This window comes from Nyctibius grandis, chromosome 26 (assembly GCF_013368605.1).
Source record: "Nyctibius grandis isolate bNycGra1 chromosome 26, bNycGra1.pri, whole genome shotgun sequence".
NCBI lineage: Eukaryota > Metazoa > Chordata > Aves > Nyctibiiformes > Nyctibiidae > Nyctibius > Nyctibius grandis.
The window spans coordinates 5530772-5551216 of record NC_090683.1 but is presented as its reverse complement, the minus strand read 5'-3'; the positions used below and the strand labels follow the sequence as shown (position 1 = coordinate 5551216).

The 20445-nt window shown below is 67.9% G+C and overlaps 1 protein-coding gene across 1 annotated transcript; it reads left to right on the top strand.

The window, feature by feature from the left end:
* Positions 1-5313: 5313 nt before the first annotated feature.
* TBKBP1 (TBK1 binding protein 1) lies at positions 5314-13249 on the top strand. The gene is made up of 9 exons (XM_068418895.1): positions 5314-5535; positions 5616-5738; positions 5813-5917; positions 6426-6579; positions 6670-6848; positions 6939-6988; positions 11765-11883; positions 12135-12880; positions 13121-13249. The coding sequence occupies exons 1-9, from the start codon at positions 5314-5316 to the stop codon at positions 13247-13249; spliced, it is 1827 nt and encodes a 608-aa protein (XP_068274996.1).
* The last annotated feature ends 7196 nt before the right edge of the window (positions 13250-20445 follow it).

Below are 20445 nucleotides of genomic sequence, written 5' to 3'. Positions count from 1 at the left end.
TAGCGGTGTTGGTGAGGTGCTGGCTGCGAGCGGAGCGGGGGGGTTTGGGTGTAGCAGGGGTGAATGGTCCGTGTGTTGGCTACTGGGGAGCGCTGGAGGAAACCACGATGGGGAGGAAACCACGATGGGGAGCATCCCCCTGCGGGCACCGCACAGCCGGGCTCAGGCGGCTGCGGGGACACGGGGACACCGAAGTACCGGGGAGTCCGGATGCGAGACCTCCAGCCTCCCTGCTGCTCGCAGCAGCACTTCCACAGCCGTGTCTGGGGCTGCTGGGGGGAGTGGAGTTTGCTGTTCCCACCTTAAACCCTGTTTGTGAGCAGGAAACGATGGGAGAATTTACTGCTCGGCCTCGTCCCGGTGGTGGTCGGAGCTGATGGGGGCGGAAGGATTTTGCTCGGGCAAGTAAAGCCTTGGATTGAGGGATCTGATGGGCTCCTTTTGTTCCTTCTGAATGTGGTTAAGGGGGGTAATGAATGAGAGATGGTCACTGAGGATGATGAAGATGACGTTTTGGGGTTCAATTTGTGCCCTGCGCCCCCCACGCCTCCCACCACCGGCATCCTTGCTGCCGGGGAAGATGCAGAAGAGCCGCAGCCTCGGGAAGAGCTGAGCATCCCCCGAGGCAGCTGGGCCACATCCAGCTCTGCCCATACCCGCGGTCCTGGATGGTGCGTTGGCTGTGGAGGTGCAACGGGGACCCCAGATCCCAGGGCCTGGCTTACGTGGGTGATGATGGCAGGAGCTTGGATGGCTCCTCCTGCCTCTGAAGTCTCCCTCTGCCTTCCTCCTCTCCGGGGCTGACCCGGGGGTGGCTGCAAGGCTTCTCCTTCATTCATGGTGAACTTCTGTGCCCCATCCCCTGCGTGCAGCCCCTGGGGGGGTGCTGGACCGCATCCCCCTGCCCGCTGCTCCCCGCCGGGCTGCCCAGCCCCGGCACGCCGCCTGCCTCCATCGTGCACACGTGGGGCTGAGGCCGTGCTGTTTTCTTTGCGTCAAAATTAACTTCGAACCTGATGGAAAAACCTTAATTTGCACTTCAAAGCGCTTTGCAGCAATCTGCCAGCCTGAGCAAAGCCGGAGCTGGCACTCAGGATTTTTCCGGGTCCCTGTTTGCGGCAGAGTCTGGCCCTGCGGCTCCTGCCTGCCCCTGCCCGCACCCCTTCGCTTCCCCCCGGCTCTCTCCTGCCTTTCAGCCCAGCCCTGTGACCCCCCCAGAGCTGTGGGTTTCTCCAGGCCACGCTCTGATTCCCTGGCAGAAATTCAGGTGGAAACAGCCACACTTTGCTCGCCGAAGCCTCGGAGCAGCCCCGTGCCTGCCTGGCATCAGCCTCCCGAAACCTCCTGGGCCTCACGCTGCATTTTCCGCTCAGAAACCCCCGGTGCAGCGCCCGGCTCCTGCTCCAGCCGTGGGAATCACCTGGCATCGTGGCATCCCAGAGCGGGAACAGGCCGATGCCAACCTGGGGCAGGTGGGGGTCCGGCCACGCCGCCCACGGCCCCGCTCCTGCTCTGCGCGCTGAATCACGGCCACGCTCCATCCGGGCGATGATAGAGCTGTACTAAACATAGCGCCGGGAAGGGGGGTCTGGGAGGGGGGACCCCAGGGGAGCTTCTCAGACGGGGGCTTCGCTCCATTTGGGTCTCCAGGGAGGGGGGGACAGGGGCTGCGTGAAGCCAAGCACCGTCTTTGCCTGGTTTTTCACCGACACCTTTTCACCCTGCCCCACACGAGCTGCTGTGTGATGGAGGCAGATGGCCGGGGCGCAGGATCGCACCGTGCTGCCTCCCGGGTCGCCTCCGGTGCCTGGCCAGGAGCGAAGCCCCCCAGTCACCATCCCCGGGGGTCTGGGTCCTCCGGTGGGGTGGGATGAGGCCCCGGTGGGGCTGCTCATGCCATCGGAGTCATCCAGTGCCGTGGGTCTGTCTGCAGTGCCGTGGGTCTGTCCGTCCAGGCCTTGGGGGCTGCAGGCACCAGGCTGGAAGCGGTGCCCCCACCCCGGGGGGCTGCAGGGGTCTGTCCCCCCGGAGCACGGGACTCGCCGGTGGAGCCCCGGCGGCGCCGGCAAAAGGAGAGCAGCTATTAATAACCCTGCGCAGCAAAGGGGAAAAAATGTAATTCCATAATGGAAGTGGCTCCGAGAGAACAATTCAGGGAATAAAATGTTCTCGGGGAGGGGGGGGAGGCGAGCCCAGCCCCCGCGGCGTGTGGCTGCAGCTCGGCTCTGCCATGGCCCCCCCGGGGCTGCCCGGGAGGGGAGAAGCCCCCGGCCCCCGGGTCCGCCCCGCTGGGGGCAGGGGGGGGGTCCCCATGGCCGCGGGCGGGGGCTGGGGTCCGGTGCCCCCCGCCCCGGGGCAGGGCAGGGGGTGCTGGCTCCGGCGGGGGGCTGCAGGGGGACGGGGGACCGGACCAGCGTGTGTCCCCCCCACCCCGGGAGCATCCTGGGGACCCGCCGTGCCCCGGGAGAAGCGGGGGGGCACCGGGGGCGGCACCGGCGCGGGGCGAGGGGAGGGGCCGGCGGCTGCCCGGTGCCCACGTGGTTTCTCGGTGTCTCCGGAGCGGAAGAAACCGGGGCCGGGGCTGGGGGGGGCGACCGGGACCGGGACCGACCAGGGCGGGGAAGGAGCCGCATCCCGGCGGGCGCCGCCGCATCGCAGCGCCGGTGAGTGTGGGGCCGGGGCCGGGGCCGGGGGGGGACCGGGCTGCCCCCGCCCTCCCCGGGCCTGCCTCCCCCGGCCCCATCGCGGCCCCATCGCGGCCCTGGTCCCGGCTGCATCCCCGGGTCCCGGCTCCATCCCCATCTTCCCCCGCCGCCCGCACCCGCGGCTCCATCCCCGGCTCCTCCATCCCCACCCCCGGCTCCATCCCCATCCCCGCCCCGGACCCCTCCTGCCCCTCCGACCCCGGCCCCTGCCCGCCGACCCCCGGCGCGGTGCGGCACCGGGCTGGACGCCGGAGGGGCGGGCGGCACCGGGGGCGCCCGGGGAGGCTTTACCGGAGGCGCCGGGGCCGCCGCAGGCCGGTGTCCCCCCCCCCCCCCGCCCCAGCTCCGCCCGCCGGTGCCCACGACCCCCGCCCGGGCTCACCCGCCTGCCCGGGCCCCGCTCCCGGGGTCGGGGGACACGCCGGTCCCGGTCCCCTTTGCACCGGGGGTTGAGCCCGTCCGCGCTCACTCGGGGCCGGAGCGCTGGCACCGTGTCCTGGCCTCCAGCAGACCCCTCCCCGCGGCCCCCCGGACCCCCCCGGCAGCGGGGCCAGCGCCCGGGGAGGTCACAGCGATGAGGAGGGGGCTCGCACCGGCCGCAGCCCCCCGAGGCGCGGGGCAGGGGCTGCGGGTCCCCCCGAGTGCCCCCTCCCAGACCCCCAAGTGACAGCCCCGGGCAGCTCCGGGGTGCCTCTCCCTACAAGCCACCCGGGTGCCCGCAGCCCCGCTGCCCGGCGCAGCCCGTTCCCGTCCCCACCGGGGCACCGGGGCCGCTCGCTGCCCGAGCCCCCCCGCAGCGTCACGGTGCTGGGGAGCTGCAGCCCCGTTTTCGCTCTCTTTAAAGGCATTTGTAGGCCTCGAGGAGGGGCCGAGCGCTGGGACCGTGGAGGGAGCAGAGCTGGTGCGGCGCTTGGGGACCTCCGCCGTTGCCCCTGGAGCCTAATGACTGCGCTGCCACCTCCCGCTGCCCCTCGCGTGGCCGATCTCCCGAGCGCCTGCCCGCCGCGGCTCCCTGCCGACGCCTGAGACACGCGTGCCCGCGCCGCAGCCCTGCCCAGCCCGCGCCGCATCGCCCCGCGCCCGGGGCCCGCTGCAAGGCAGGTGTCACGGTGTGGTACGGACGGGGAAACTGAGGCACGGTGTGGGGAGCAGCAGGGCTGGGCCAGGGGACTCCGGGCCAGGCTGTGGGTGCGGAGCTGCTGCCAGGCCCTGTGTGTTGGGGAGGGAGAGTGTCCTGGCCCTGGTTGACACTGGGGACACCCCCTCATCCCCACGTGGTGCCCCCAGGACCCCCAGGCAGAGATCTGGGCACCCACCGGCCCCACGGCCCAGGACTCCTGGGGTCTTGCTCTGAGGGGGTCACCAGGGCCTTGGAGAGTCTCGTCCTGGCTTGTGGCAGTGCCTCAGTTTCCCCAGGGGGGACGGTGCTGGTGCCCTCCCTGCCTGAGCACAGGCGGGTCCCAAGCACCCCGTCCCCTCCATCGCTGCCGTAGCGGGGGGAGATTTAAAGCCCTCGCGGGGGGGACAGAGGAGGGGTCGCGGTGCTGGGGGGTTCGTCTGCACCTCGTGCTCCTCATCCCCACAGAGGCTGCGAAACGCGTGACAGCCCACGACTGCCCAGCCCCAACCGGGCCGGGGCTGCGGGAGCAGCCGGGGGGGGTCTGTCCCCCGGGGCTGGGGGTGCTGGGGGCTGGGCTGGCCCCCGGCTCCGGCAGCGGCTCGGGGGGGGCCAGGCTGTCCCCTCCCCGTCACCCTGCAGAAATCGCCTCCATCTCCCGGCTTTGTGCTATGAATTATTTGTGTGGCGGCGGCTCTCGGGTGTCTGCCCGAGCCGGCGAGGCTGCGCGCAGCCAGCGGCCACCCCGCTGCCCGTGGGGTCCCCAGCCGGGATGGGGGGGGACAATGCCAGAGCTCCGCGTGCCGGGGCTCAGCACCGTGGTCGCTGCTTCCTCGCTGGCTCGAGGCGCCTTTTCCCCACCTCAACCACCCAAAATCCTTGACCAGGGACAAATCCTGCGGCGCTGGGCAGAGCGGGCCGGGAAGGATGAGGCCCCTCGGGGGCAGGCGGCTCCCGGGGGTGCCGGTATATAGGGCAGGGTGTGGGTTGGGTGCCGCCGCCGAGGCGTGGGAGGGCGGGAAGCAGCTCGCGTGCGGCGCAGGGATGGAGGGAGGCAGCATCACTGGCCACTATTTCTGGCGCTCGCTCCCGGGGGGACGTGGGGAAAGTCACCGCGTCCCCCCCCAGGGCTGCTCTGCCGGGGATGCTCTCCAGGGGCTGCCGGGACCCCTGTCTGCCTGGCTGGGGCTGAGGCGATGGCCTGGCTGGGGTCCCCGGGGGACGCTGTGGGGTTGGAACCACCACCGGTGGCGGCTCTTGGGACCATCCTCCCTCCATCGCCCTTTGCCGTTGTGACGCCTCGAGCTCCTGCAGACCCCGCTCCGTCCCCCCGGTGCTGATCCACAGCCCCCCCTGCCCCGGTCGGATCCTGCACCCACCGTCCCCACAGCCCAGCCACCTTGGGCTGCCCCAGCCAGGTTCATCCCTGCCGTGGGGTCACCGGTGTCTGTCTGTCTGTCCCTCCATCCCACCTCCCCCCCCAGGCAGGACATGGACTCCATGTTCGAGGACGACATCAGCATCCTGACGCAGGAGGCGCTGGGGCCGGACGAGGACTGGCTGGACAGCCCCAACACCGACCTCTCGGGCGAGATGTGCTCGGCCTCCCACTTCGCCCTCATCACCGCCTACGACGACATCAAGAACCGGCTGACGGGGCTGGAGAGGGAGAACTCCACGCTCAAGCGCCGGCTCAAGATGTACGAGGTCAAGGTGAGGGGCTGGGGGAGCCGGGGTGGGGGGCACACGGGGGGTTGGGGGTCCCCGCTGACGCCTCCGCCCCGCGGCCGCAGTACCCGCTCATCGGCGAGTTCGGGGAGGAGCACATCTTCTCCCTCTACGAGGCCAAGGAGACGTCGCTGCTCAAGAGCGAGAAGGCGTCGCTGCAGCAGCAGCTCAACCAGTTCCAGCACGAGGTGAGCGGGGCCGGGGGGATGCGGGGGGGTCCCCAAGCTGCCCACCCACCCCCCCGCCTGCCTCCCCCCCGCAGCTGCAGAAGAGCAAAGAGCGGGAGGAGCAGCTGGAGGAGATGATCCAGGCCTACGAGAAGCTCTGCGTGGAGAAGGCTGACTTGGAGACTGAGCTGGGAGAGATGGTGGGTGCCGGCGGGGGGTCGTGGCTGGGGATGTCGGGGTCCCCCTCCCCGCTCTGCCACGGCAGCCCAGCAGGTTGCTTCTCCATCCCACTGGGCACCAGTGCCACCACTGGGATCCGGTGAGGATGCAGGGCTGGGGGGGGGGCTGTGGCCACTCGCCCCCGTTACGGCCACGCTGGGGGTTGTGGTGATGCACGTGGCTCAGCTTTGTCCCTGCCTCTTCCCCCTCCTGCCTCGCTGAGGGATGCTCCCGGCTCCGGCGCCGTGTGTGTCCCCCCCCCCAGTCCCAGCACCACGTGCTCGGGGTCGACTGGGCACCATCGGCTTCCACCACCCCATGGGGTGCGATGCCCTGGGGACCACCCCCGCTGTGCCACCCTCGTGCTGGGGACGGATCCCATCACCCTGCCAGGATGGCCACCACCTCCACGGGGAGCGCGGGGTCTGCCGGGGGGCAGGAGCGCGGTGCCGGCGGGGCTCAGCCCTCTCTCCCCCCCTCCCCGGGCAGCGGGCGCTGGTGGAGACGCACCTGAGCCGCATCCGGAGCCTGGAGCAGCAGCTGCGGCAGCGCGACGGCGGCACCTTCCCAGGGCTGGGCACCCCCCTGCCCGGCCAGGACGTGCCTTTCCTCACCCTGCACCCCAACCCCAGCCTGACCCACGGTGAGCTGTGCCCCTTCCCCTGCCCCGCGGTACCCCCGTGGGGACCCCCCATGGGACAGCCCGGGGGGCTGAGCCGTGCCCTGCCCGCAGTGCTGGAGCGTGCGGGGGGCTGGCAGAGCCGGGGGCTGGAGGCGGTGGGGCGGCTGGAGGCCGAGCTGGAGGCGGCGCGGCAGGAGAGCCAGCGTGCCCAGCACCGCGAGGAGCACCTCAAGGCCGAGTGCGAGCGGCTGCAGGCGGAGCTGAAGCACCTGCAGGACACGCGGGAGCAGGTACGGGGCGGGGGCCGGCGGTGCGGGACCACCCCCCCCATCCCCGGTGGGTGGGGGTCCGGGTGCTGATGGCACGTCCGCTCTCCCCAGGACCAGTCGGAGCGGGACATGGCCTGGGTGAAGAAGGTGGGAGACGACCAGTAAGTACTGGGGTGAGGGCTAGGCTGCGGTGGGGGGGGTCCCCACCCTGGCAGGGAGGGATGAGGGACACAGCTCTGCTGGGCTTCATGCTCTGGGGGTCCTTGGGGGACGGGACCTCCCGTTGGGCAGCGTCCCCGGGGGCTTCCCCCACTGAAGTGATGCCAGCAGGTGGGATCCTGCACCCCAAAAGCACCCGCTGCGCCCCGGGAGTTGAACTGAGCTCCAGGCACAGGGTGGCCGCAGTCCGGTGTCCGGCACCATACAGGCTGCGCAATGCCGGCTCGGTGAGCGTGTGGCTGCCTCCAGAGGGCACTGACGGCGCGTGGCTGCCGTGTGGCACCGTACAGCACCGTACAGCATGGTACGGCACCGTACAGCACCGTATAGCACTGTACAGCATGGTATGGCACCGTACAGCACCGTACAACACTGTATGGCATGGTACAGCATCATACAGCATGGTACGGCACCGTACAGCACTATACAGTACTGTGTGGCACTGTATGGCACCGTACGGCACCATGCAGCACCATGTGATACCATGCGGCACCGTACAGCACTACATGGCACCATACAGGATAGTACGGCACTGTGTGGCACCGTACAGCATGGTACAGCTCTGTACAGCACCGTGCAGCACCATACAGCATGATATGGCACCGTGTGGCACCGTACGGCACCATATAGCACTACATGGCACTGTACAGTGTGGTATGGCACCATGCAGCACCGTACAGGACCATGTGGCACCATACGGCACCGTGCAGCACTGTACAGCACCACATGGCATAGCATGGCACCATGCAGCACCGTACAGCACTGTATGGCACCATACAGCACGGCACGGCACTGTACGGCACTGTACAGCACCGAGCCGTGCCAGGCTGCAGGATGCCAGCCTGGCTGCACCGGGCAGCACCAGGCGTGTGTCCGGGCTGCCCCTTCTGCAGCTCCCTCCGGCTCTGCACCCAATCCTGCCGGTAGCGTTTCTTTTTGGGGTGGTGTAACTGGTGCGGAGCCGTTGCGGTGCCGGGAGTCCCTGCTCCAGCCCTCACGTCTCTTCCTGCAGCCGTGAGCTCGGGGGGGCTCCATCAGGGCACCCCCGGGGTGCTGGGGCAGGGACTGAGCCCCCTGGGTTGGGGCGTTCGGGCCAAGACACCCCCAAATGCGGGGAGGGCTGAGGAGAGTGGAGGGGACGGCGCGGCTGTGCCAGGGCAGGGGGTGCTGCTTCCCGCAGCCGGACCCCTTAACGCTGGCATCGGGGTGTGCAGCCATCTGTAACCCAGCTAATTAGGCGACGGCCTCGTTACCCCGCTGTCCTCACGGCTTCAGCCTCCCACACGTGTCCCCACCGTGGCCACGGGGCTTCGCAACCCTGTCCCCCCCCTCCCCGATACTGCGACACCAGGCTGGCACCGCGGCTCCTCCGGGCACATCGGGCTGTGCCGGGGCTGCCAGCCCGTGCCAAGCTGTGGACAGATCCGAGGCGACGTGCGGGGCTGGGAAGGTGCTGGGGTGCTGGGGGGGGGGGGGGGTCCCCCTCCCTTTTCCCGAGGTGTTGGATGCTTTTGCTGTGTCTTGTCTCCCCGGCGTCAATCAGGGCTCGGGGGGGGGCCCGGCTGCATCCGCGCTGGCATCCCTGGGGGCTGCGGGGGGGGTGGCTGCCACCCCGTCTCTCCGCCGTGCATCCCGGGGGGGGTTCCTCGATAACCCTCCCCACGCTTCACCCCTTAATTCACTTTATTTTTCGCAAAGCTCAGCCCTGCTGTGGCCGGGAGAGCCGAGCTTGCCCACCCGTGCCCCCCTCCCGCGGCGGGTTCCCCCCCCACTCCCCATCCCCCTGCCCACAATATCCAGCCCCCACCAGGAGATAAAACTCCAAATATTTCTATATCAACATCTCCTCAAACCACCTTGGGTTTAAGCCTGACATCCCCAGGTCGGGGTGGGGAAACTGAGGCACAGCGGCCTCCGCACACCTCCCCCCCTCCCTGGAGGCACCTCCCCGGGCACAGCCCCCCCCCCCCGGCTCTTTTCTTGCCGATACAGCTCGGGTTTGTAACCCGCTCCTCTTCAACACTTTTTCGCTGTGAAAGGCGCTTTATCGGCGCTTTCCGTCTCTAGGTGACTTTTCGGGCGGGCGTTTGCCGAATTAGTCAGCGTGTGAGCGGGGTGGGGGTCCCTCCTGCCCCCTCTTTTTTTTTTTTCCTTTTCTTTCCCCCCCTTTCCTCCTTTTTTCCCTTTTTTTCTCCTTCCCCCCCCTTGTTTCCCCTTGTTTCCCCTTGTTTCCCCCTTTTTTCCCCCTTTTTTCCCCTTTTTTTCCCCCCTTTTCCCCCCCTTTTTTCCCCCTTTTTTCCCCCTTTTTTCCCCCTTTTTTCCCCCTTTTTTCCCCCTTTTTCCCCCCCTTTTCCCCCCCTTTTCCCCCCCTTTTCCCCCCCCTTTTCCCCCCCCTTTCCCCCCCTTTTCCCCCCCTTTCCCCCCCTTTTCCCCCCTTTTCCCCCCCTTTTCCCCCCCTTTCCCCCCCCTTTTCCCCCCCTTTTCCCCCCTTTTCCCCCCTTTTTTCCCCTTTCCCCCCCTTTTTTCCCCTTTTTCCCCCTTTTTCCCCCTTTTTTTCCCCCTTTTTCCCCCTTTTTCCCCCTTTTTCCCCCTTTTTCCCCCTTTTTCCCCTTTTTTTCCCCTTTCCCCCCCTTTTCCCCCCCTTTTCCCCCCCTTTTCCCCCCCTTTTCCCCCCCTTTTTCCCCCCCTTTTCCCCCCTTTTTCCCCCCTTTTCCCCCTTTTTCCCCCCTTTCCCCCCCTTTTTTCTCATTTATTTTCTTGGCTTTGTCCTTTTCTCCTTTCTGAGCTCCCCCCCATTCCCTCGAGAGGGGATCAGGGAAAAGCCAGGAGCCAACTCTCGGGGCAAGCTGGGGGGCGCTGGCGGGGGCTGGCGAGCTGCCGGGCCGGGAGCTGGTCACATCATCTCTGCCTGGGGGCGAGGAGGGGACGCGGTGGCAGGGCCGGGGGGGCCCCGGCGATGCTCGGGGGCGGCCGGGGCTGCGGTGGCTGCTTTGTTCTCACGCCTTATCTGCAGTTGCGGATCAACCCCCCGCGGTTTGCCCCGAAACGGAACTTTTTCGGGGGGGGCGAGGGGGCACCGAGACCCCCCCGCCACGTTTCCCTCCCCCCTGGCACCAAACCTCCCCCAAAATCCTCGCAGACCCCCCCTGGCTGCAGGGGGGACCCCCGGGCAGGTCGCTGCCCCCCCTCCCGTGCAGGCGGGGGTCCAGGGGGGTGCCCGGGGGGGGGGCCGGGGGCTGCTGGTCCCCCCACCCCGGCCCCGCTCGCTCCTCCGCCCCAGCGCTGCGGTTTGGGTGCTTCCTCCGTGCGCCTCGGCGGGGCTGGGGGGGGCTGGGGGGGCCCTGCGGGAGGGGCCGAGATCCAGCGGCGGGGCTGGGGGAGCCGGGACCCCCCCGGCTTTGGGGAGCAGCCGCAGGCTCGGAGCCGGGGTCCCGGGCTCGGAGCCGGGTGCCCACCATGGGCCACGGAGGGGAAACTGAGGCAGGAGAGGTGGGAGCCGGTGGGGCGTGGGGGGGCTCAGGGGCAGCCGTGTCCGGGGGTGTCCCGGGGTGCTGGTGTCCTCGGTGCCACCCTGGCCAGGCCATGGGGACTCTGGGGACGTGACACGGGGACCCGGCTGGGGAAACGGCTTTTCTTTTTTCTTTTTTTTTCTTTTTTCTTTTTTCTTTTTCTTTTTCTTTTTCTTTTTCTTTTTCTTTTTCTTTTTCTTTTTCTTTTTCTTTTTCTTTTTCTTTTTCTTTTTCTTTTTCTTTTTCTGCTTCTTCTTCTTTTTTTTTCTTTTTCTTTTTCTTTTTCTTTTTCTTCTTGTGTTGGTTTTTCTTTTTCTTGTTCTTTTTCTTCTTCTTTTTGTTGTTGTTTTTCTTCTTTTTCTTCTTCTTCTTCTTCTTCTTTTTCTTCTTTTGCTTTTTCTTCTTTTTCTTCTTCTTTTGCTTCTTTTTCTTCTTTTTCTTCTTATTTTTCTTCTTATTTTTCTTTTTTCTTCTTCTTCTTCTCCTTTTTCTTCTCTCTCTCTTGTCTTCTTTTCTTCTCCTTCCTTTTCTCTCTTTCCTTTTTCTTCTTTTCTCTTTCTTTTCTTTTCTTTTCTTTTCTTTTCTTTTCTTTTCTTTTCTTTTCTTTTCTTTTCTTTTCTTTTCTTTTCTTTTCTTTTCTTTTCTTTTCTTTTCTTTTCTTTTCTTTTCTTTTCTTTTTCTTCTTTTCTTCCTCTTTTCTTTTCCCTCCTCACCTCTGACAAGATGATGGGCACACGGGCGGGCAGGGGCAGACCTGTCGCCCGCTGTTACACGCGGCATCTCCCGGGTCCCCGGGGTGTCACAACGGCTCAGTCGAAGCCGCGGCGCGTGGCACGGGAGGACGCGCCGAGCCCCGGCCCCGCGGGGCCCACGGGAGACGGCTTCTCCCTTCGCGTCACCGCGGAGAATGTGATTTTGAAAAGCGACACCCAAACTGGGGAAGAATTGATGACTTTGTCAGGGCCTCTGAGAGCTGGCGGGGGGGGACGTGGCACCCACCTCCCCCCGCTCCCGATGCAGCCGTGGGTACGATGCTGCGCGGTGCACGGCTGCAACTTTTCCCTTTTGAGTTAAAAACCTGAATTTGGGTTAGTTTTGAGCGCATCCCACAGCACCCCATGGCAGGGGGTCGTCCCCCCGGCCAGGGGACGGGGGGTGCTTCGCCCTCGGTGACACTTGGCCCTCGGTGACACTTGGTCCCCGCCGCAGGGTGAACCTGGCGCTGGCCTACACGGAGCTGACGGAGGAGCTGTGCCGCCTGAGGAACCTCAGCTCCCTGCAGAGCCAACTCCTCCGCGCGCTGCTGCAGGAGAAGAGCCTCAACGGCGGTAAGGGGGGGTCGGGGGGGGCTGCACCCCGTGCCTGGATGCAAAAAACGGGGACACTGCGGTGGCTGCCAGCATCCCCCTGCATGTGTCCCTCGCCACGAGCATCCATCCCCAGAAGCATCCCTGAGTGCCCCCGGCTGCACCCCCCGCCCGTCTGGGGTGCACATGGGTGATGGGGGGTATGTTCTGTGCCGCCAAGCTGACGGGGGGGTATTTTCTGTGCCACCCCCCGTCCCCGTTTTGCTTTGCAGGCCAGCGCCACTCCCCGCTGTCCCAGTGCCATTCCCCGGCCCCGCAGCGCCGCTCGCCCGCCCCGCAGTGCCCCTCGCCCGCTCCGCCGCGGCGCCCGCCAGCACCCCAGTGCCAGTCGCCAGCGCTGCAGCGGCGCTCGCCGGGACCCCCCAGCCAGTCGCCGGCCCAGCAGCGCCGCTCGCCAGCCCCCGGCCCTTGCCAGTCCCCTGCCCAGCAGCGCCGGTCCCCGGTGCCCCCCTCCAGCCAGTCGCCCGCCCAGCAGCGCCGCTCGCCAGCCCCGCCATCCTGCCCGTCCCCGGCCGCGGCGTCACCGCACCGGCTGCCCGGCGAGAGGATGGAGCTGGGCTACGCCAAACCCTCCAGCCGCCACATCAAAGCCGGCTTCCAGGGCCGCCGCAGCTACTCGGAGGTGACCAACGTGGCCCTGTACCAGCAGAGCCGCTCGCTCTGGCTCCAGCCCGAAGCCTCGACGCTCCCCAAGCACCGGCCCTACGGCGAGGTGTATCTGGGGGGCGCGGGGGCCCCCCTGAGCGCCCGCGAGCCCTTCGAGGAGCACGTGCGCTTCGAGAAGCAATCGTCGGACGAAGAGGAGTGGGCGCTGCCCAGCCCGCCCAGCCCCGAGGCCGGGGCCATCCGCTGCGCGTCCTTCTGCGCCGGCTTCCCCAGCCCCGACGCCGACGCCGGGCACCGGACGGCCGCCGCCTACGCCCGGGCAGAGCACGCCCAGTCCTGGCCCTCGATCAACGTAAGCGGGACCCCCTGGGTTGTTGGGGGGGGGGAAGAAGCAAGGGAACCCCACCACCGTGCAGGCAGGGTGGTTGCCCCATGGCGTGCCTCAGTTTCCCCATGGCGTGCCTCAGTTTCCCCATATCTGACCGGCTCCGCGGCATCTCAGCCTGCACCCAGCGGTGGGAGGGCGCTGGGGAGGAGGAAGGGGTGGATGTGGTCCCCGTGGGGGGCTCAGTGCCACCCTCTGCACCCACAGCTGCTGCTGGAGACGGTGGACTCGGAGGTGCGGAGCTGCCCGCTGTGCCAGCTGGCCTTCCCCGCCGGCTACCCGGACGATGCCCTGGTCAAGCACATCGACTCGCACCTGGAGAACAGCAAGATCTGAGCCTTCCCCCCCGCCGCCCCTCCCCGGTCTTTGGATGCTGCATGAAAACACACGAGGAGCGTCACGGCTCCTGAAATACCTCCAAGTCTTCAGTAGCTACGGACAGACGGAGCCCCCCACCCCGGAGCCCCCAGCCCCCCCCCTCGCCCCATCCCTGCATCCACGCTGGGTTGGGATGCTCAAACGGGGGTGCTGGGACAACGCCGGCCCCGGGGGTGAGGGCTGGGAGGGGACCTGTCCGCACCCTTGGGTGTCACCTGCACCCTTTGGGTGTCACCTGCACCCTTGGGTGTCGCTGCTCGATCTCAGGGAGGATTCGAGGGGCCGGGGCCTGGGTCCAGGTGAAGGGAAGGGGCTGCCCCTTCCCCAGCTCCTTGGGTCGCAGCTGAGGTTGGGGGGGGTGGGAGGGGGGTGCAGCTGCTTGTTCTCGGCCCCCCTCACCTCGTGCCACCGGTTCAAGCATCTTTCCACTCTTTCACATCAAAAGCACCCCCCCTCCCCCATTTCCCCCCCTCCCACAACGATGCTGCTGAGAAATGCACCCGGACGTGCAGCACGGACCCCCCCCACCATGGCCCAGAGCTCTGCGGCTTGGGGGGGGGTCTCACTGCTTCCCCCCACCCCAAGGCTGCAGCGAGCATCAGACACAGCCCCGGGTGTCCCCCCCCCATGGCATGGGGACAGCGCAGCCCCCCAGCAGCCCCCCCACCCCACCACTGGGACCCCCCTGCTTTACCCTGGGGCTGCAGGTGGCTGCTTACCCCGACCCCCCCACCCCATCACCCCTGTCCCCTCCACGTTCAATCTACCTCAAAGCTGCCAGGAGAGGGGGGGGGGCACGGTGCCATCCCCCCCACTGAGCTGCTCCGCGCTGCATGTCCCCCCTCCTCGTGCCATGGCACCCCCAGGGGCTCGGCCGGGTGCGGCCCCCCCTGCACCAGGACCCCCCGGGCAGAGGGACCCGCTCTCTGCAATGCCACCGACTCCAATAAAACCTTCCCAGCACCCAAAACACTGTGGGGGGCTGAAGCCGTGTCCTCTCTTCGGGTCCCTGTGGGGGGGACTGGACTGGGGGTGCCCCCCAGGGCTGGGGATGGGGCAGGGAGCGAGCCCAGGGCTGGTGCACCCAGCCCTGGCAGAGCCAACTCGTGTCGCCAGGGCTCAGCGGGGCGGCCGCGGGGGTGACGGGGTTCGGGGTAACCCGCGGCCCCGTTCCCGGCACGGCGGCACGTTTCGGGTTTCCTGGCCCCAAGAAATGGGGCAATCAAAAGCAAAACGAAAACTGTCACCAGCCCCGGGGGTGACGGCAGGGGCACGGCCCAACCCTGCGGTGCCAGAGTGTGACCAGAGCGGTGCCTTCGGGGTCCCCTTGCAGCTGGGGACATCCCACCCCCCGGGCTTGTCCCAGGTGTGGGGGCTGTGGGGTGGGCACGGGGGAATTGTGGCTGTGGTGGTGCCAGGACGGGCGCAGTGCTTGTGGCACGCTGGCACGGCCCCGAGCCGCTCACCCTGGGGATGCTGGATGTCCCCGCGGTGACACACGGGGGGATAAAATGGACGTGGGGACACCCAGCCCCACGTGGGACGCTGCTCGTCCCTCCTCACAGCAAACTGCCCGAGGGGGGGGACACCCCGCAGGGCTCGGGGTGCAGGGGAGCGATGGCCGGGGTGAGGGTGGGGGTGGGATGCTCTGCTTGGGAGCATCCGTGTGATGAGTTGTGACCGTTCTCTGCCTTCTCTGCCTGGGAGCACCCGTGTGATGAGTTGTGACCGTCCTCTGCCCTCTCTCTGCCTGGGCGCATCAGTGTGATGAGTTGTGACCGTTCTCTGCCCTCTCTCTGCCTGGGAGCATCCGTGTGATGAGTTGTGATCGTTCTCTGCCCTCTCTGCCTGGGGGAGGCTGCAGGAGGCGGACGGGGGGCTCTGTCCCAGCTCCTCGAGCGCAGTCCCGAGCCGGTTCCCAGCGCGGCGGCCCGGCAGGCTGCGGGGCGATGGTGTGAAGCAGATAGGCTCGGCGGTGCCGGGGGAGCGGCGGCAGCAGCGGGCGTTATCACACGCTGATCTCTGCATCTGCCAGCGGAGGAGGAGGAGGAGGAAGAACAGCCCCTGCCCAGGGCTGAGCCGGATCCGGCCCCCCTGGCTGGGCACCGGCAGCCCTGGGGTGCTGGGCAGCGAGGGGGGTGAGCCGAGGGGCACGGGGTGACCCCCGTGGGGACACGATGCTGTGGGGAAGGGTCCCAAAAAGAGCAAACTTTGAGGGGTGGCACCCACCCGGGGACGAGGCCTGATCCGCACCTGGGGTGGCATCGAGGAGGCTCCTCCGCCCGTCCACCAGTTTGCACTGGAAAGCACTGGGACGGGGGTGGCTGGGGGGCCTGGCAGCGGGCAGGGGGTGCCCGGCCCCCCACCCACTCTCCCCTCAGCTCCTCTCTCTTTTTTTGAAATCACGTGATAAATGCCAAACGGTGGGTGCCGGGTGCCGGGTGCCGTTACTCATCCCGCACCTCTTCCCTCCGGGGGCGGCTGCCGCTGAGTCAGGAGGCTGCTGGGCTCCCCCGGGGGCGCGGGGACACCCCGGCCCCCCCCAAAACACCGGCCCCTCTCTGGGAGCCGTGCAGGAGGAGCCAGGTGGCTCCAGGACTTGTGCCACCCTGGGGAGACGCGTCCCCATCCTGAGTGCGTGATGCCCTGCTCCTCTGCCCTTGCATGGTGCTGGGGGGGACGAAGGGCTGGCGGTGGCCCCGGGATGCCCGTGCTCGTGGGGGGGCACATGGCAAGCAGCTCGCCACCTCCCATGAGCAGGACGTGGGCACGTCACCCCCCCCTGCACCCCCCCTCACCCATGGGGACCACCCTGCTAAAACCCTGAGACACCCCCACTGCGAGAGGGACCGGTGCCACCGACGCCTCCTGCGCCCCTGGTAGCCCCGTGCCTCAGTTTCCCTCCCGGTTGCCCAGTGTGCAGGGCGAGCAGGGCTACCTGGGGAGCTGGGGGGGTGTGTGTGAGTGGCCCCGTTTCCTCCGACCCCCCCCCCCGGGTGCCACCGCCTCCGTGGCACCTCGCCGGAGGGAGCTGTGAACCGCAGCGCCGGGCTGTGGTTTTGGTCTCGCCCTCACCCCCCGGGGCGGCAGGGCTTTGGCTCAGGGTGCCTGCCCAGGGCTGAACCGGGTGCTCCCGGGGGGGGCTGGTGTACCCCCAGGGTGCCTGACCACCTCGTAGGGCTCAGGGTGCCACGATGACACCCATGCATGGCACCCCCCGCTGCAGCCCTGCTCCCCAAACCCACCCTGGAGCGCCTCTGCAGCTGCCCTGCCCCAGGGGGTCTGGGGGGGGGACATGGCTCCGCTGTCCCCACAGCTCGGGGCAGGGGACAGGGGGGCTGGGAGCATCCCCCCGCTGCCACTGGCATCGCATCCCACCCCCTGCGGCAGCGCCCGGGCACCGGGGTGGGGTGGTGGCCGTGCCCGGGGGCCTGGCAGCGGGGTGTGGGAGGACCCACGCTGGGGCTCGGGGGTCTTGGTGGGCGTCAGGCTTCTGGTGGGACCCACCAGGTCCCTGCTGTGGCTTGGCTGTGCCAGCTGCGGTGACAAGGGACGAGCCAGCCCCGTGCCAGCCGTGCGAGGGCTGGGCTGCGGGGGGCTCCCGCGGTGCCAGGGGCTGGGGTCTGTCGCCTGTCCCGAGGGTGGTGGGAGCATCCCCAGGGGAACTGTCCCCTGAAACACCCGGGATGTCACAGCCCCTGCACAGAGCATCGCCCCCCAGCCCACCCCCCCCTCCCCACCCCGGGGCTCTGCCCCCCACCCACGGTGGGACACACCGCATCGTGCCCGTGTCCCCTGACGTCCCCTGTGCCAGCCCGGCCTCGCAGCGGGTCACATCTCGCCGCTTCCTATGCAGCAACTTTCTTTTTCCCAGCAAAAAACCCCTCTTATTTCGGGCCGGCTGAAAGGTTTCTTTTTCCAACAGGCTTTTGGGGTTTTTTTATTTTCTTTTCTCGGCGTTTCTGTCATTTAGGGGAAAAATGAAACAATTCTCGCTGCTCGGGTCCTGCTGCCTCCTGCAGCTGCGCCCTGCGGCACGGGGTAGGGGACGGGGACCGGGGATGCTCCTGCCCCATCGCTGTGTGCTCGGGGCCAGCTCCAAGCAGGGAGGACAGCGGTGACAGCCAGACCTGGTGTCCCCAGCCCTGTGTGCTGCGAAGGGGATTCTCTGATGGCTAATAAGGGTTGTGCTGATATTCTGCCCTGGGTTTTTCTCGCTCTGTTTGACTTTGCCCACTGAAGGGCTCCGGGCGCTCGTGGGGACCATCTGTGGGCACCAGCTGGTCCCCTCAAACCAGGCTGGAGGGATCCCCACAGCTCCAGGGGACCCCCCAGCAGCACCTCGTCCCCTCCGTCGGGGTTTATAGGAAACGGCTCTGCGAGGAAGCGCCCGGCGCTCCTGCCCGGGTGAGCGTTTCTTTCCAGCCGTGGGCGCCCGAAAGGCCCCTCTGTGCCGCGGATCCGGTGTGAGTCAAAAGCGGAGCCCTGGGGTTTAACCACAAGCCCCAGAGCTGCCGTGTCACGGCGGAGCATCGCCAGGGGCGTTTATAAGAAATGGAGGGGCTGCCCGGCCGGGGGAAGGGACCCCAGCATCGCGGGGGGCTTCGCCCACATCCTTGGGGACAAGCCCTTCAGCCCCCCCAGGTGGAGGTGGCACGGCTGGTGGCTGCAGCCCTGGGGTGCCCACATCACCCCAGGGTGCTCACATCACCCTGGGTACCTGCATCCAGCTGGGTGCCTGGTCCCTGCATCACCCCAGGGTGCCTGTGTCCAGGCTGGGTACCTGGGACGAGCATCACCTGGGTGCCCACATCACCCCTGGTGCCTGTGTCCAGGCTGGGTATCTGGGACGAGCATCACCTGGGTGCCCACACCACCCCTGGGTGCCTGTGTACAGCCTGGGTACCTGGGACGAGCATCACCCGGGTGCCCACATCACTCCTGGGTGCCTGTGTCCAGGCTCGGGTACCCGATGCCAGCATCACCCTGGGGTGCCTGCACCCACCTGAGGTGCTTGGTCCCCACATCACCCTGGGAGCCTGCATCCAGCCAGGGGATCTGGTCCCTGCATCACCCCAGGGTGCCCGTATCACCCCAGGGTGCCCGTATCGCCCCGGGATGCCCGTCTCTCCCTCCCTGCAGGCAGCAGCTGCCTGTCGCTCCCCTGCCAGCCCCGGCTCTGGCTGTGGCACCCCTCGGTGCCGGTCCCTGTCCCACACGTGCGCCGGCAGCTGCCTGCCCGTTCGCAGATGCTCTTCCTGGAGAGGCAGAAGGTTTCGCACGTGCCTCGCCCTCCCCAGCCCCGGCAGCCTCGGGGGAGGATGTGGCATGTCCCCTCCTGGCCAAGCCACCCCGGTGTCCTTCCTCATCCCCGTGATGGGATCAGCTCTTCAGCATCCATCTGCGGTGACCCCCCCCTGTTCCCAACCATCACGGGCTTGACGGCCTCAGATGCCAGCGGGGGGGTGGCACAGCCCCGGCTGCCATGTGCCCAGCGCCATCACGGATGCTGCGGAGAGACAAGTGCCACCGGGCCCCCCGGGGACCCCCGGGCTGCCGGCCCGGCCCCGGCCTCGCGCGCGGGACCCGCCGTCTCGCTGCAGGGAGGTGACGGAGCCAACGCGCCGTGACACGGGCCTCGCGCCCCCCCGCCACGGCCAGCGCCTCGCCAGCGCCCACCGGGGGGGACTTCTCGGCTGTCACAACCCATCTGCGTCGGGGGCAGCGTCTGTCGGCGCCGTAAGTGGGGTTAAACTCGGGGTCACCCGGATCGAGCAGCCAAGGAGGGGGGGTCTAGTGGAAGACAAACACCCCCCCCCCAAATCCCTCCCGTGCCCTGGCACCCCCTGTCCCCAGTCGCTGCCGGGGTGGGATGCAGGGGGATGCTCCGTGGTGCAGGGACCACTGGGGATGCAGCGGAGGGAGGGACAGAAAACGTGTCCCCCGGTCCCTGTGTGGCTCTCGGGGACAGCACGGTGGTGGCCAGCCACGGCGGTGGCCCCGTGGCAGATGTGTCCCCCGGGGAACTGCTCCTCAGCTCTTGCTGCAGCCAGGGGGACACGTGGGTCCGTGATGGCCACGACCCACTGGTGGCCCCAGCTCTGGCCGGTGGCCTGAAATCCAGCACCAGGCGGGTGCCCGGGGGCCATCGACACCCGCGCTGGCAGCCTGAACTCCCCGTGACCCGCCGGGACGGTGGCTGCGGCCACCACCGGCACGAGGCCACCCCAGGCACCGGCCACCCTTACGGGGAGCACAGCCCCAGCCGTCCCTGCTGCAATCCCACCCTGAGCCCCCCACGGGAAACCTTGTGGTCCCCTAAAACCCTCCAGCGCCTGTGGGGTGGCTCAGGGCTGGGAAAGGGGCATTTTGGGGACAAATCTGGCCCCACTTGTGCCAGCGGGGGCATCCCGGTCTGACGCGGAGCCGTGGCGCTTCGGAGGAGCCAGGCTGGGGGCAGGTGGGGTTTGGGGCCGGGGTCTCACCGGCTCACGGTGCCAACAGCACGTCCCGTCCCCTTCCATGGCGCCCCTCGCTCGGTGTTGGCACCCCCCGTGCCAGCTGCCCCCGCGGGTGGCTCCTCGTACCCGGCGGCTGAAATGAAGCCGCTCCTGCTCCTTCCCCCTGACCTATTTTTAACATTTGATTGGATTGTTTTCTTTTTTTTTATCATTATTTCCCTCTTCCCGCGCGCCGGCCCCGGGTGCGACCGTGGTGTCAGCCCCGTGTCACATCAATTAACGTGCACGGGGCGTCATTTGTCGCTTCGCATTTCCCGAAGGCCCCTCGCCGCGCCGCCGCGGTGCCGGGGTGCTGTGCCCACCACGGGATGGGTGCTGTGCCCACCGTGGGATGGGTGCTGGTGTTGCTCCCCGTGCCCCGTGTTTTGGGGTGCCCAGCTCTGCGTGGTGGGGTCCCAGTGCTGGGTGGGAGGGTGCCCAGCGGGGGCCAGGACACCCGAGCACGGTCCCCCCCCGGCCCTGAGCAGCCGGTGCCCACACCTCCACTTCCGTCGGCCCCGGTGGGTATTTTTAACTCCCAGCGTTGCCATTTGGCACATGGTGAGTGTCCGTCCCCACCGCTGCCCGGCCTCCGGCTGCCGCCCCCACACCGCACCGCCCGCCGGAGCTGGACCGGACCCTCCAGAGCCGCGT